Source organism: Vipera ursinii, assembly GCF_947247035.1.
Source record: "Vipera ursinii genome assembly, chromosome: 3".
In the NCBI taxonomy this organism is placed as follows: Eukaryota; Metazoa; Chordata; class Lepidosauria; order Squamata; family Viperidae; genus Vipera; species Vipera ursinii.
Genome location: NC_139516.1, coordinates 24,878,994 through 24,893,803, shown reverse-complemented (window position 1 = coordinate 24,893,803; position 14,810 = coordinate 24,878,994). Strand labels below are relative to the sequence as shown.

The 14,810-nt window shown below is 39.6% G+C and overlaps 1 protein-coding gene across 2 annotated transcripts in view; it reads left to right on the top strand.

Annotated features, from left to right (window-relative positions):
- The window catches only part of LPIN3 (lipin 3), a 56,298-nt gene that overhangs the window by 16,003 nt on the left and 25,485 nt on the right, over positions 1-14,810 (top strand). For both annotated transcript variants that reach the window (XM_083358807.1, XM_083358808.1), the window contains exons 2-7: positions 3,395-3,595; positions 6,570-6,665; positions 7,374-7,618; positions 12,111-12,218; positions 13,132-13,249; positions 14,097-14,556. In XM_083358807.1, the coding sequence (XP_083214933.1) occupies positions 3,404-3,595; positions 6,570-6,665; positions 7,374-7,618; positions 12,111-12,218; positions 13,132-13,249; positions 14,097-14,556 (1,219 nt within the window). In that variant the 5' untranslated portion in view covers positions 3,395-3,403. The remainder of the gene's footprint in view (positions 1-3,394; positions 3,596-6,569; positions 6,666-7,373; positions 7,619-12,110; positions 12,219-13,131; positions 13,250-14,096; positions 14,557-14,810) is intronic.

Sequence of the window (14,810 nt, the reverse complement as noted above, 5' to 3'; positions counted from 1 at the left end):
TCTGCATATAAGTTAAATAGGCAGGGCGACAGTATACAGCCTTGCTGGACTCCTTTCCCAATTTTGGACCAATCAGTGGTTCCGTGTCCAGTTCTCACTGTTGCTTCTTGACCCGCATATAGGTTTCTCAAGAGACAGATAAGATGGTCTGGTACGCCCATCTCTTGAACTTGCCACAGTTTGTTGTGATCCACACAATCAAAGGCTTTAGCATAGTCAATGAAGCAGAAGTAGATGTTTTTCTGGAACTCCCTAGCTTTCTCCATGATCCAGTGTATGTTGGCAATTTGATCTCTAGTTCCTCTGCCTCTTCAAAATCCTGCCTGTACTTTTGGTAATTCTCAATCCACATAGTGCTGGAGTCTAGCTTGTAGGATTTTAAGCATAACTTTACTAGCATGTGAAATGAGTGCAATGGTGCAATAGCTTGAACATTCTTTGGCACTGCCTTTCTTTGGAATTGGAATGTAAACTGATCTTTTCCAATCCTGTGGCCACTATTGAGTTTTTCAAATTTGCTGGCAAATTGAGTGTAGCACTTTTACTGCATCATCTTTTAAGATTTTGAATAGCTCAGCTGGAATACTGTCACCTCCACTAGCTTTGTTGTTGCTCAGTTTTTCTAAGGCCCACTTTACTTCACATTCTAGGATGTCTAGCTCGAGGTCAGTGACCACCTTATCGTGGTTATCAGGGACATTAAGCTCATTCTTGTATAGTTCTTCTGTGTAATTTTGCAACCTCTTCTTAATCTCTTCTGCCTCTGTTAGGTCCCTGCCATTTTGGTCCTTATCATGCCCATCTTTGCATGAAACGTTCCCTTCATCTCTCCAATTTCTTGAAGAGATCTCTGGTCCTCCCTATTCTATTGTTTTCTTATATTTCTTTGCACTGTTCATTTAAGAAGGCATTCTTATCTTTTCTAGCTGTTCTCTGGAATTCTGCATTCAATTGGGTGTATCTTTTTTTTTCTCCCTTGCCTTTCACTTCCCTCCTTTCCTCAGCTATTTGCAAAGCTTTCTCAGACAGCCATTTTGCTTTCTTGCATTTCTTTTTCTTTGGGATGGTTTTGGTTGCTACCTGTTCTACAGTGTTGCAAACCTCTGTCCATAGTTCTTCAGGCACTCTGTCTATCAGATCTAATTCCTTAAATCTATTTGTCACTTCTACTGTATATTCAACAGGGATATGATTTAATTCATACCTGAGTGGCCTAGTGCTTTTCCCTACTTTCTTCAGTTTAAGCCTAAACTTTGCAATGAGAAGCTCATGGTCTGAGCCACAGTCAGCTCCTGGTTTTGTTTTTACTGACTGTATAGAGCTTCTCCATCTTTGGCTGCAGAGCATAGAGTCAATCTAATTTCTGTGTTGACCGTCTGGTGATGTCCATGTGTAGAGCCGTCTCTAGGGTTGTTGGAAAAGAGTGTTTGCTATGACCATCGTATTCTCTTGACAAAATTATATCAGCCTGTACCCTGCTTCATTTTGTACTCCAAGGCCAAACTTGCCTGTTATTCCAGTTATCTTTTGGCTTCCTACTTTAGCATTCCAATCCCCCATGATGATAAGAACATCATTTTTAGTGTTAGTTCTGTAAGGTGCTGTAGGGCTTCATAGAACTGGTCAATTTCATCCTCTTCAGCACTGGTGGTTGGGGCATAGACTTGGACTACTGTGATATTGGATGGTTTGCCTTGGATTCGAACTGAGATCATTCTGTCATTTTGGGGATTGTATCCCAGTATTGCTTTTCTTACTCTTTTATTGACTATGAAGGCTACTCCATTTCTTCTGAGGGATTCTGGCCCACAGTAGTATACCTGATGGCCACCTGAATTAACTTCACCCATTCCTGTCCATTTTAGTTCGCTGATTCCTAAGATGTCGATGTTCAGTCTTGTCATCTCTTGTTTGACCACGTCCAGCTTTCCTTGATTCATGGATCTTACATTCCAGGTTCCTATGGAGAAAAAATCTTCACCACCAGATACATCCACAGCTGTGCATCCTTTCGGCTTTGGCCCAGTCACTTCATTCTTTCTGGTGCTACTAGTACTAGCCCTCTACTCTTCCCCAGTAGCATATTGGACACCTTCTGACCTGAGGGGCTCATCTTCCAGTGTCTTATCTTTTGTCTTTTGGTACTGTCCATGGAGTTTTCATGTCAAAGATACTGGAGTGGGTTGCCATTTCCTTCTCCAGTGGATCACGTTTTGTCAGAACTCTCTGCTATGACCTGTCCGTCTTGGGTGGCCCTGCATGGCATAGCTCATTGTTTCATTGAATTATGCAAGCCCCTTCACTAGGACAAGGCAGTAATCCATGAAGGGGGAGGCCAAGCTATTGTATTTAAACAGAGGGCAAATCCCTCTCCCTTCTAGCATGGAGATGTTTTCAGATCTGGTAACAAAAACTGCAAGCAAGCTCAGAGGACACCAAGGACTTCACAATTGAATTCTGAACTACGGATACTCTCTTCTATTGTTTAGGATCTTAAGAGTAGAATAATATAGAATAATAGGGTTGGAAGGGATGTTGGAGGTTTCTAGTTCAACCAATCTTGTTCCAACAAGGCTTTTTCTCAGATGCCTAGTGCTTAAAAACAGCCAAAAAAGCAGAGCTGTTCCAATAAATTGATTTTAATTAGTTAATTTAATTTTAATGAAAGAACAACAAAATGACTTCGATGAGACTAGAGTTTTTTAAAAAAATATTTTTAAAGGATACATCTATTTATACAGACCAAGGATGACAAAACCAACATTTTAAGAGGCAACTCACAAACAGTTATAGCTAGAAAGTGAACTGAACAAAATGTTCATATTTTCTCCTGATAAACCATCAGGAATCAGGATATTTATAATTTTGTGTCTCAGATTTGCACATGTCAAAACTTTGCTAAAGATAAGTGGTTTCTGTTCTCCAATCTTTGCATTTGCTGAAACAGTGATTCCTTTTCCCTGGATGAATGGAAGCAGCCAAGGTAAAATGCAGATGTGGATGGGGAGGGTAACTGGCTAAGACTGTTTATTTACCATTTTAATTATTGTTTCCTATAATAGGCTAGAGGATAAGGTAAAAGGAGTAGGCCCAGAAGAACCTTGTGGGCGGGTGTGGGCAATGGGACAGGGAAATAAGAAGGAAACCAAGCATGGGAGATGCAACCTGAAGTTGACTTTGGTATTTGACATCTGGAGAAGGTTTTTGCTATGGAATAATGTTGAAAACTTGCAAAAAGTTGTGAGAGATGGAAGCATTTAGCATTTCATTAATATCTGAAAGGATACAGTTTCTTAACCTCAGAAACTGCTGTTGGGAGACACAATCTAACTCTGTGACTACAGTTAATGTTTTATTTAAGTAAGTTTTTGTTTGTTATTCTTTCTCCTCCTAGACTCAGACAATGAACTATGTGGGCCAGTTTGCTGAAACTGTGTTTGGCACAGTGAAGGAGCTGTACAGGGGCCTGAATCCAGCCACCCTTACGGGCTGCATTGATGTCATTGTGGTAAGGCAACCAGATGGTTCCTTATGTTGCTCACCTTTCCACGTGCGCTTTGGGAAGCTGCAAGTTCTGCATTCCAGTGAAAAAGTGGTAAGTGGTTCCAGATATGTAGCAGCTAATGCTGTAACTTTCTACAACTTAAATAGAACTCCATCAGGTTCTCTCTCTCTCTCTCTCTCTCTCTCTCTCTCTCTCTCTCTTTCTCACTCTCTCTCTTTCTCTCTCTCTCTCTTATACAATATATATATTGTATATGTATGTGTGGATGGATGGATGGAAGAATAGATGGATGTACACACACATACTTCTTAGATTGTGTATTAAGGATCACAGTCTTAATTTGGCAGGATGCACATTAATAAGTAAAATAATGTTTTTTAGGCCATTAAACTGGGACAAAGCAAGCTTACATAGGGTAGGTTGGCACTTTCATGACCTTTTAGAAAATGTTCTTTCAAAAATTGCTCCAGCTTTGGTTGCTCAATGGAGCCAAGATGTATACTAAGCCTCATTACACTATGCATCTGATGCCCATCCACTCATTCTCAAGAATGAAACATTGGCAGCTACATGCCTCTTTGTTTCAACTTGCCATTAGAGTAAAGTGGGGGGGGGGAAGTATTGTTTTAGAATTGGTTAGATCAGACATGTCAAACACAAGGCCCAGGGGCCAGATCCGGCCCATGAAGTGGTTTCATGTGGCCTGCGAAGCCATCCTGGAAACAGTGAGGGAATGGCCCCCACTGCCTTGGTCCTGGCCCAGAGACCCTCCTCCTACCAGAGACCCTCAGATCTGTCCCACTCCTGCCCAGGCCCCCATAGGCACCCTTGATGCAAACGATGTAGAGCTGGCCATGCCCACCCAGGAGGCCATATGCACTTTAGCCACGCCCACCCAGTAGGCCATGTCCACCCAGGCCACACCCACCCGGCCCCCTGAGGGCAACTGCAATGCTGATGTGGCCCTCAATGAAATTGAGTTTGACACCCCTGGGTTAGATGGAGAAACAAAATCTCTACAATTCCACTGAAGACTGTGAAAGTGTGAAACCCTTCCAAGAACACTGCAGCAGGTGTGGAGAGGAAGCAGACAGTTCCCATAACAAAGTGAAATTGTTTACAGGACATACGTGAAAGAGTGGGGGTTTGGCCAGAGAAATATTGTTTAATTATATGAACTGGTGTCTGGGAACCTCCAAGTTAGTTTTGCTTTGAAATTACCATGCTGTGTATTCAATAAATAGTACGATTTTTGGAAATGGAATGAACCAGGAGTTTTATTTTGATTCTTGAGCTGTATGCCAATACTCACTCTCTTTAGAATAGAAAGCAGAAGCCTATAGCCACTGGGCATATTCCCAAATCATTGTACTATCCATGATACAAACATTTCGTGAAATAATCTAATAATCGTCCCAATTTTTGTGTTTCAGCCTTTAACCAGAATTCCTTTGGCTGGCAAGGATTGTTTATTAAATTTATATACTGCCCATCTCACTATCCAAACTGAAAAGAATGATTACTATCACTATCCAAAGTGATTATCGCAGCTATATGCCAAAATATCTGGAAGGCAAAAATATTTCATATCCTGGATTGTCAATTCATTTTTTTTCAGTAGTCTCTGAAAATGTTCAATACATATTAAAAAAATTGAATAGTCTCCATTCCTGTTTACTTTTTAGCAGTGAAAAATTCAACTATGCCACAATAATCATGGTATATATAGCAAAATGATAAGATTGTATTTAAATAGCCTCAACTACTAAAGCCACATTTATTTATTGAATGTGTATGCCACTCAATCCCAATAGTTCTTGGCAGATTATTGAATTATCATACAAACAACAACATCCCATTTACCAGCTATGCAGGGATGTCAAACTGCCGGCCTGCGGGCCGGATGCGTCATCCGGAAGCCACACCCACCCCATTGCCGGCAATGGCAAAACCGTCCCGATACGTTGCGTGATGTCACGTGACGTCACAAGTTTGACATGTCTGGGCTACAGCATCAAAATCAGCAATCATGAACAATGAAATTCTAAAGGGTTGGCTAAAAAATACATTTCAAACTCTTTCCTCAACTGAATAAGGAGGGGCCAGCTACAGCTCCATAACAATTATTATTTCTATAATTAGAACTAATTGTTTATGCTAAATAAATCTGTAGAAAAGGGATGGTAAGTAATTCAAATCAGAAAGTAAGTATATTGCCTTCTGATATTTTTGGATTAGAGGTGAAGTCCTTTGTGTATCTGTTGAATGACGTACATTGCACAAAGCTGTCTGTCTCTGGAACCATTTACAGCGCCAGGTATTTTTAAACTGGTCTGTGTACTTTTAATCTTCTAACCCATTTCCTGTTATGTTGAAATCTGTCATCCCTACTGATAAAAGGGAGAATGAAGAAAGGGAGAACATCCACAGCAGAAAATGGATCTGGAAACTGGCATTAATTAAACTGGAGGTGGCAGGTTGAAGGACCCTGCCAAATCCATGGTGAAGCAAGGAATAGTATTTATGCAAGGAACATCAGGTGGAAGACTCCCGCCTGTAGCAGCACTGCCTTTATTCTTTTTTTTTCCTCTAAAGGTGACAATTCAGATCCAACCTGGATACTAGTAGTAACTGACAAAAGGTTCTTTTCTACACCATAACATTTTCATCTGCACATCTCCATGGCTTTCCCCCCCTGCAATAATCTATTTGTTTTGTAAAGAAATCTGTAATAAAATTTGTCTGAAATCCATAGATTTTTGTGGATTTCCTTAAAAAGTAAGCATGCTCTTGTTTATTTAGACATTTTATATATCCTGGCTGTAAAAATACACCTTAAGTGTATTTCCTCTTTAAAGACACAAAATTAACATTGATATCTTAGTTCTGACTTTCATAGCAATGTGAGAAGAAATGTTGCTGAATAAACTTAACTTTTGATCTCTCTGTTTGTATGTGGACTAGATCCTTTTTTTTTTTTGCTCTCAATTTCTGATACAGGAAATGGTTGCAATTTTTTAGAAATAGTTTCCTAGGCTTAAAATAATTTGACCTTTTTTTTTAGGTTGACATAGAAATCAATGGAGAGCCAGTCAATCTTCATATGAAGCTGGGTGATAATGGAGAAGCCTTTTTTGTCCAGGAGTCAGAAGAACAAAAGGTGGGCTACTTACAGGGCATCAATATGCATCTGGGCATTTCTTTCAGACATAGTTCTTAGTAGGCTAGCTAGAGCACTGATTCTCAACCTTGACAACTTCAAGATCTATGGAGTTCAGTTGTGTGACACCCACCCACCCCTTTTACCAAAATCCCAGATTTCTCGTTGATTTCTCAGGTTCTGCTAGGGATTGCTCTTCACTGGGAAAACATGAGAACATCACTGCAACTTTCCCTTCTGAAATATCCACCAAGTGAATCCTCAAAGAAATATGCTCATAGTTGAACTGAGGACTTGAGAGTTCATCTTTTATTTTTTTAAAAAGGATGAAATTTCAAAATAATTGTTGATGAGATGTAGTATGTTCTGCATTTTTTATTTAATCCCAAGAAACAAATATTTTAAAATCTTTTCCAAGTGTTTGTTAATAATGTAAAAAACATATGGTTGAGGGAGAAAGTATAGCTCCTGCAGCTGCTTTTTCTCTGACTAATTGAGCCGATTTTTCCCTGGTAGGCATGGGGTGATACCTATCTGTAGCTCTTAGTTTCCTGGACTTGTAACATCAGAACATGTAGGTCTTCTAGTCTGCAATCCTTGGTTTATGTTTGGTGCCAAGTTTGCAGTTTGATTTGCCTAGTGTTGTGGCTTAAGCCTGACTCAATCCTGGCTGAGAAACTGATCAGATTTGTGCCATCTGTCTCCCAGGAGAGAATCCCAAGCTTCTTGTGCACATCTCCCATCCCCTCTGAGAAAAACATAGATGCTGTGGCCAAATCTGCCAAGTTATATGGCAACTCTGATGGCTTGGGCTCAGATACAGCTGCTCGTAAGAAAAGATGGCGCAAGAAGAAGCCAAAGAAAAGAGGATCATCTGCAGATTCAACATCGGAAGAAGAAGGGACTGAGAGTGAGAAATCTCTGGAGGAGAAGCGAAAATTGTTGATTTCCAAGTAAGAGTGCTATACCAAACGGGCAGTGGTACTGCCTTGTCTTCAAAAGTTTACTGTTGCTGAGTTTCTTTTTAATTGCAGATGGCAGGTACTGAACGTGGAATCTTTTTTATCCAAATTTATCCTCCTTCTTACTTAGCTGCTGATCTGCTGGACCCAGTAACCTTGTTTTACTTATGCAGGCAGTCCTCTAGGTACAACCATAATGAAGCCTGCACGTCATAAGTTGGGATGGTCATAAAGCAGGTTACCCCTGTGATTGACTCAATTTTACTACCTTTTTTGTTGCAAAGTGATCCAATGGTTTTCTATGGTCTAATTTTGCCAAAAACTAGAGGTAAATACTGATTTTAGGCAAAAATGTAAAAAAAAATATGGGACCATAGGATGTTGCAAATGGTCATAAATGCAGACCAGTTGCCAAGTGCCCAACATGTGGTCACATAACTGCAGGGTGGGGCAGTCATCAGAACTTCAGAACTGGGTCATAAGTATCAAAGTCTGTTGTAAGTTAGAACAATTGCTAAGTAACGAGTTGTAAGTCGAGGACTATATTCAATATTTCAGTTGACATATTGAAAAAGCAAGTTAGGAGGGAAGTATGAAGCAGCTGTTAGTTCTGTGAAAGTAAATGCATAAATAAACTGGCCAGCTAACTTCCAAGAGTTTTTTTCTTATCTGAAATCAATAAATGAATGAAAGATATAAAGATAAACCTACCAAAGTAAATAGTTCTTCTAAAATTAGAGTGGCTTCAACGGCAGTAAGATTTTTAGTTCAGTTGCTTGCCCTAATTGCAGATAGAAATGTCTTCCCTGATTTTAATTATGAAATTTGCATAGCTTTATTGGAAAGGAAATCCATGGAAAACCACTGCATACTTGGTCATCTTTATAAGATGCAGAGTCAATATTGGCACTCAAAGACTATCTAATTTATGTTCAACCAAATTGAATGTAATATATTATGATTCCTCACAGGTTTATGAAAATCTTTCATTTTCTATCTCTTCTGATGGGAGAACGGGAAGATGGATAAAACTCTGACAACTCAGTTTGTATTTAATTTGGTGGATCAAATTTTCTCGAAATATTGAATTTTAATGGACTTTTGCAGATGTTCGGGTTTCAGATTACTTGGTCTTGTCTAATGAGAATTTGTGTCATGGTTAATTATCTTTTCTATATTTCAGAATAATGAGGCACACAGGGAGAAAGGGTGCTGAACTTAAGATATTTAAGCATATAGCACTTAAAAATCTTAATTTCTCCCACACTGTTTCTGCATTTCTAATTTAATATATTCTGTTGCAATGGAATGGAATGTGCTTTGTGTCTCTGGGTGACCGAGTGGCATTTCTTTAACCTTCTGCTTTTCAAGTAGGTTGAAGCAAAATAATGCCTCAGATTTTGTGTTTTCTTTCTGAATGCAAATAAGAAGGCACACCCTCCCTATTTGTGTCATTTTCCCAATCTAAATGAATTTGTGCTGATGAAATTTTAAAAGTTGCTCATGCATATCTTCTCAGGTGTGATCTCTGAATTTGCTGAGTGATCTTCTGAGACAAAAGACAAGAAGTGAGAACTGGCTCTGTGGCTATTAAAAACAAGTCTGTTCAAATTTTCATATAATAAGGATCCAGATATATATATTATTGTTTACGAGTGACGTGGAAAAAAGATATAAGTCAGATAACACTTGATATGTGCTAAGAATTTGCCTTGCCCAATGAAAGCAATGCTAAGCTAATGAAATATTAGCCTTGCAAATAAGGTTTCAGTAGATGGCTGGGGTTTGGGTTTGGCTTTTTGCATTTCAAATGCAAAAGGAGGTGATGGGGAACATGGCCTTTGGCTGTAGAATTCTTTCCCAGGAAAGCTTACTTAGCATCTACTTTGAAGCTATTATAATGGCAAGAGAAACCCTTTTTAATTTTCCAGGATTTTTTCCCCTTTTAACATAATATATGTAGTGAGCTTTTTGTTTGTTTGGGGGCTGCCTTTATATGCTATATATTTATAATTTGAAATTAAAGTCTTGTGGAAACTTGTCAAAATATGGAGCATAACTGCTTCAAGTGAACAAATGAACAAGGTTGCAGTCACGAACCGGAATTCGATCAGTTGGCAAGCTTGCCTGCCACGTCAGTCAACAAACCTTCAAGCTTGGAGCCCAGTGAGACTTTTGTATTCTGACAGTCAACTGACTGAAGATATCACAGTAGCGTAGTTGTTTAATTAAAGCTGAATATATTTGTACATAAGCAGCATGTTCCATTCCCAAAACACTTTGAGACATTTTGAGTGCTTGTGACAAAACTCCTCATTTAGAGCATAAGAGTCACCTGAAAAGTCTAGGTCAAAATCATTTGGGAGCAATACTAACATGAATACATTATTTTGCCTGGCCTTTCAGACATGCATCTTCTCTCCACTCCACCCCTCCATGATTATAAAACATCAAAAGCAAGCTGGTGTATGAATAACATAGTTGTTTAAACTATTCCTATGTATACAAGAATATAGAAGCAATAGCAACAGAATTACCGTAATTCAGCCTCTTATGAATTACATGTGTAGTCCTATCCTTCTGCTTAGAAAAGCAAGATCTGTTGTATATATGTATGATCCTGTTTCTCATTTTTCTGACTAGTTTCTCAGTTTTCCCTTTGAAAATTGTTTTCATCCTGTTTTTGCATTCGTTTAAATTTCTCAGGAAAGATTCATATACATTTTTGTACCTTTTACTTTCAGGATATGAACTTCTGAATATATTCTTCTAATAAGCACATTTTGCAAGCAAGTTCTTGAAACATAATGCATTTTTATCTGTATATATTTTTGGGGTATTATCATTGTTTGTTCAGAAAGTTGCACTGAAAAATCCAGATGCAGAAAAATAATTATAGCTTGGTTTACATATAGATTTCAGAAGAATAGAGTAGGTAAGCTTACATTTCTCTTTAGCAATTTTGCAAAGAATTGCAATTCACAGGACAGTCATCAACTTACAACCACAACTGAGACTGGAATTTTGGTTTTTAGTGGTTGTGTTAAGCGACCTTAACTGTGGCTGCTCAATGACCACAATCCCAGCTCTCCCAAATGTTTCATTAGGGACAGAGTGATGTGCAGAGGGGAATTCCTGTTCTGGGCTGAAGACACAAAGCTCAGATTCCCAAATATCCGAACTTCCCTCCATTGGTCCAATGTATCAATTCCCCTCCCCTCTCTGTGTTGAAGGGAACCAAGAAAGGAAGCTCAGATCTTCAGGATCTGAACTTCCTTTTCCAGTCTGCTGCAGGAGCTTCCCTCACCTCCCCTTCCTGTGTAAACTAGATACCCTTCAGAAACATCGCATTTGCCAGTTTTCTGACTAGAAAGCTAGTGAACACAATGTTACTGAAGGTTAGAAAGTCTGGAATGTGGCTTTCGAGTCTTCAGAAACATCTTGTTCACTAGCTGCCTGGCTATATCTCGCATAAGTTTGGTGCTGTCAGTAGCTGCACAAAAAGGGAAAGCTAAGAGGACTTAGGCATGGTAGCGGGGAGATGTAGGCAGGGAGCAAGAGGAGGCTTCCATATTTGGAACAGCTTTGCCCAATAGTAGGCTGGTGGACAGGGAGGGGGGGATTCAACTGCCCCTGCAATTATAAGGGCCTGCATCCTGCCAAGTGCCCAAATTTTGACCATATGACTGCAGCTGTAACTTCAGGCAGAGGCTTAGGTCCCTTCGTTCAGTGTCGTCATGATTTTGACAGTCATTGAACAAACAGTCATAAGTGAAGGACTACCTTTGCTATTTTATTTCTGTCTCCTGTGTAGTCTTCAGATGGCCATTCTTCAACCATCATTTGGTTATTTAAAAGTCTCATGTAACCCACAGAGCTCCCCAGCACTAAAGCTAACTCTGATGTCACAAATATTTCTACACAGTGCTCACAAGAGCAGTGGTGATGCAGTGGTTAGAATGGAGTATTGCAGCCTAATTCTGCTGACTGCCAGGAATTTGATTCTGACCAGCTCAAGGTTGATTCAGCCTTCCATCCTTCTGAAGTTAGTAAAATGAGAACCCAGATTGCTGGGGGCAAGAGGCTGAGTCTGTAAACTGCTTAGAGAGGGCTGTAAAGTACTGTGAAGTGGTATATAAGTCTAGGTGCTATCGCTATTAAGTCAGCACAAGGCTCTGTCCTGTCAAGAACATAAAAGTGCCCTGCTGAATCAGATCCCTGGGCCATCTAGCCCAGCAGTCTGTTCTCACACTAGCCAATCAATGCACCAGGAAACCCACTAGTCTCCTGGAAGTTGGCTTTCAGAAGCAGTTACACTGACGTCAAGGCTAATGGTTGTTGATTTCTGTGAATTGGTCCAACCCTTTTTTTATGACAGCCATGCTGGTAGCCAGCCCTGTATTTTTTGGTCTATGCAGGAGAATGTCACCTATCACTATATAGGTGTCTTTGTACCTAACTTCATTCTATCTTTCCTCATCAGTAACACACTGTACTACTCCTTTGGAGATGTCCAAAAAGAAGAAGATGGGACTCTACAACTTCAAGAAGCACATCCGTACTCCGATGGAGAGCTAGCTCCCCTGCAAAGGTAAATATAGTGGAGATCAAAGGAGCCAAACAATTCTACTTGTTTGAATGTAAGGTATGGCTCAGGAAATGCAATGGTTGTACTTATGGATCCAGGGCCATCCCCTCTGTATGCCATTTCTGATATGATGTATCTGCTTTTTTTAAGAAAGAAAGAAAAATGCCAGTTTCTGTTGGGACATCAAAACTTTTGACATATTTGAAGAACTCTGGATCTTGGCTAGTAAAGAATTTGGAGTCATCATGGTAGTATTAGAAAAGTTGAAATATAGCAGATTTCTCAAACTTGGCACTCTCTGAAGAGGTTCATGACATCTAAGGGGTCTAACTGGACATTATGTTTGACATTTAACTGATGTCTAGCATATCTGGAGAGTAAATAGTAGAAGGCTATCATACTGAGCCTCCAGGGAATAGATGGGTCAAAGAAGAAAAGTGATCTTGGATAACTCTCTTCCAGTTGCTTGTCTCCAATTGTATGTCTATAGAAAAAGACATGTGGCCTCTTCTAGTGTTCCATAAGCTAATAGAGAAGTGATGATGATGATATATGTTTGAAGATAGTAGGACTGGGTCACTTTTGGCTATAATATTGATTGGGAGTGAGGAGATTCAAGTTAAAGGAAATGGAACTAGACTTGAACAAAAAGAAAGAAAAGGATATGTACTCTTCCTTAGGACACTCTAGATAACAGGAATAAAATAGCCAGATTCTCTTTTTAATCCTTCAGTTGATTTTGCTCTGTGAAGTTACTGATATTCCTAAACTTCTCTTTCCTGATCTATTACATCAACTCTTATGATGTTTTCTCGATTGTGCTGATTTCTATCATGCATTTATCTGCAATAGGTTTGATCACCAGTATTCTCTGCTGTCAGTACTAAACGTGTTCTGATTTATCTCCCTTCCCCAGCCTTTCTCCTAGTTGTTCATCTGCTCCAAAAAGTGACTCTGAATTGGAGATCAGAAATCCTGAAGTACCTTTTGGTTCTGAATCCCAACTACAATGGTCCTGGGGAAGACTGCCAGAGGTGTGTATAGATAAAAGAAGGATCTCTGGGATGCATAGCTTCATGTCTTATATATGAATAGATCCATTATTATCATAATCATAAAAAAGAATAGCCACATTTTTATATGTGTGCTTGGTATCCCTTTTATGGTCGTTATAACAGGATAGTCTAAAATATATCTAATATTTCAGAGGGTTGAAGACAGGAACTGAAATACACAAATAAATGATACAAGGTAGGTAGGGATGTATCCCACAGATGGGCCAGGGCAGGGTTTTCAGTATTTTCCTAGGGAGAGGAAATAGATGGATGGATGGATTTAATAGACTTTTATGCCATCCCAATCTGTAATTGGTTTACAGACCTACCTGAAGGGGTGGTAGCAATAGCACCTAGGCTTATATACTGCTTCATAGTGCTTTACAGCGCTCTCTAAGCGGTTTACAGAATCATCATATTGCCCCCAACAATGTGGGCCCTCATTTTACTGACCTCAGAAGGATGGAAGGCGGAGTCAACTTTGAGCCCAGTGAGACTCGAACTGCTAAACGTCTGTCAGCCAGCAGTCAGCAAAAGTAGCCTGCAGTGCTGCATTCTAACCACTGTGCCACCAGGGCTCTATAGAAATCTATGGTAGCTATAGAAAGCCCAGTTTTCCAGTTCTTAGTGGTTGGGCAGAAACCACTAGAAAAAAGTGGTCTTTCAGTCAGTCAATTCTATGGTTATTTAAGGTTTATAATACAATTTTGGAATTGTACTTGCTTCAGAATTGCAAAATTTTTCAGCCAAAAAAAAAGTATGTCCCCAAAATCGTTTTGTTTTGTCTCTTTTGTGACCTGTTTCACAAGACTTTTTCCTTTTCAAGATGGCCAAATCAGACCGGGTAGAAGCAATCAAACCTGTCTCAAATGTCTCTGAAACAGCAGCCAATGAACCAATTACTGTTACCCCTATGGACAAGACAACTCACTTTGTGGCTATTACAGCTGGCTCAGAAAGTGACCTGGGAACAGCTGATTCTGATGATACAGCATCTTCTCCCATAATTAAGCCAACCCCAGTTTTTCCTTCTGGAAATGGACTTCTGGGAGATGAAGACCTCTGTCCTTCCATTTGCATGGCTGGAAATCAAATGGATACTGATCATGGACTTCCAGGAGATATACAAGTAACAGCAGCAATTGTAGAAGATGACAGATCATGTTCTATCAAGGAGACAGATGTGCAGACTACACATCCAGATTTGGAAGTGCCTTCTTTGAAGAAACCTTTGTCAAACATAGAACCCTGCAATGATCCAGTGGTGAACCTGGAGAAGAGAAGGAGTAAGTAGAGATGGAAAGCTATTACAGTATATTTGAGGAGTCTGTCAACAAAGTGTAAACTGCATCCTCAAACTCTAACAAGAATGTTTCTTTTTGCTACGTTAATCAACCTGGAATGGAGCCTTCCAAATGTATGTGGAACTCAGTGGGGAATCTTTTCCCATTCTCCTGAAGAATCTTGAACATTATTTATACTTTGAGGATAGGGGAAGATGTTCTGTTTTTAATCTTCTTCATTACTGTATATTCTATCC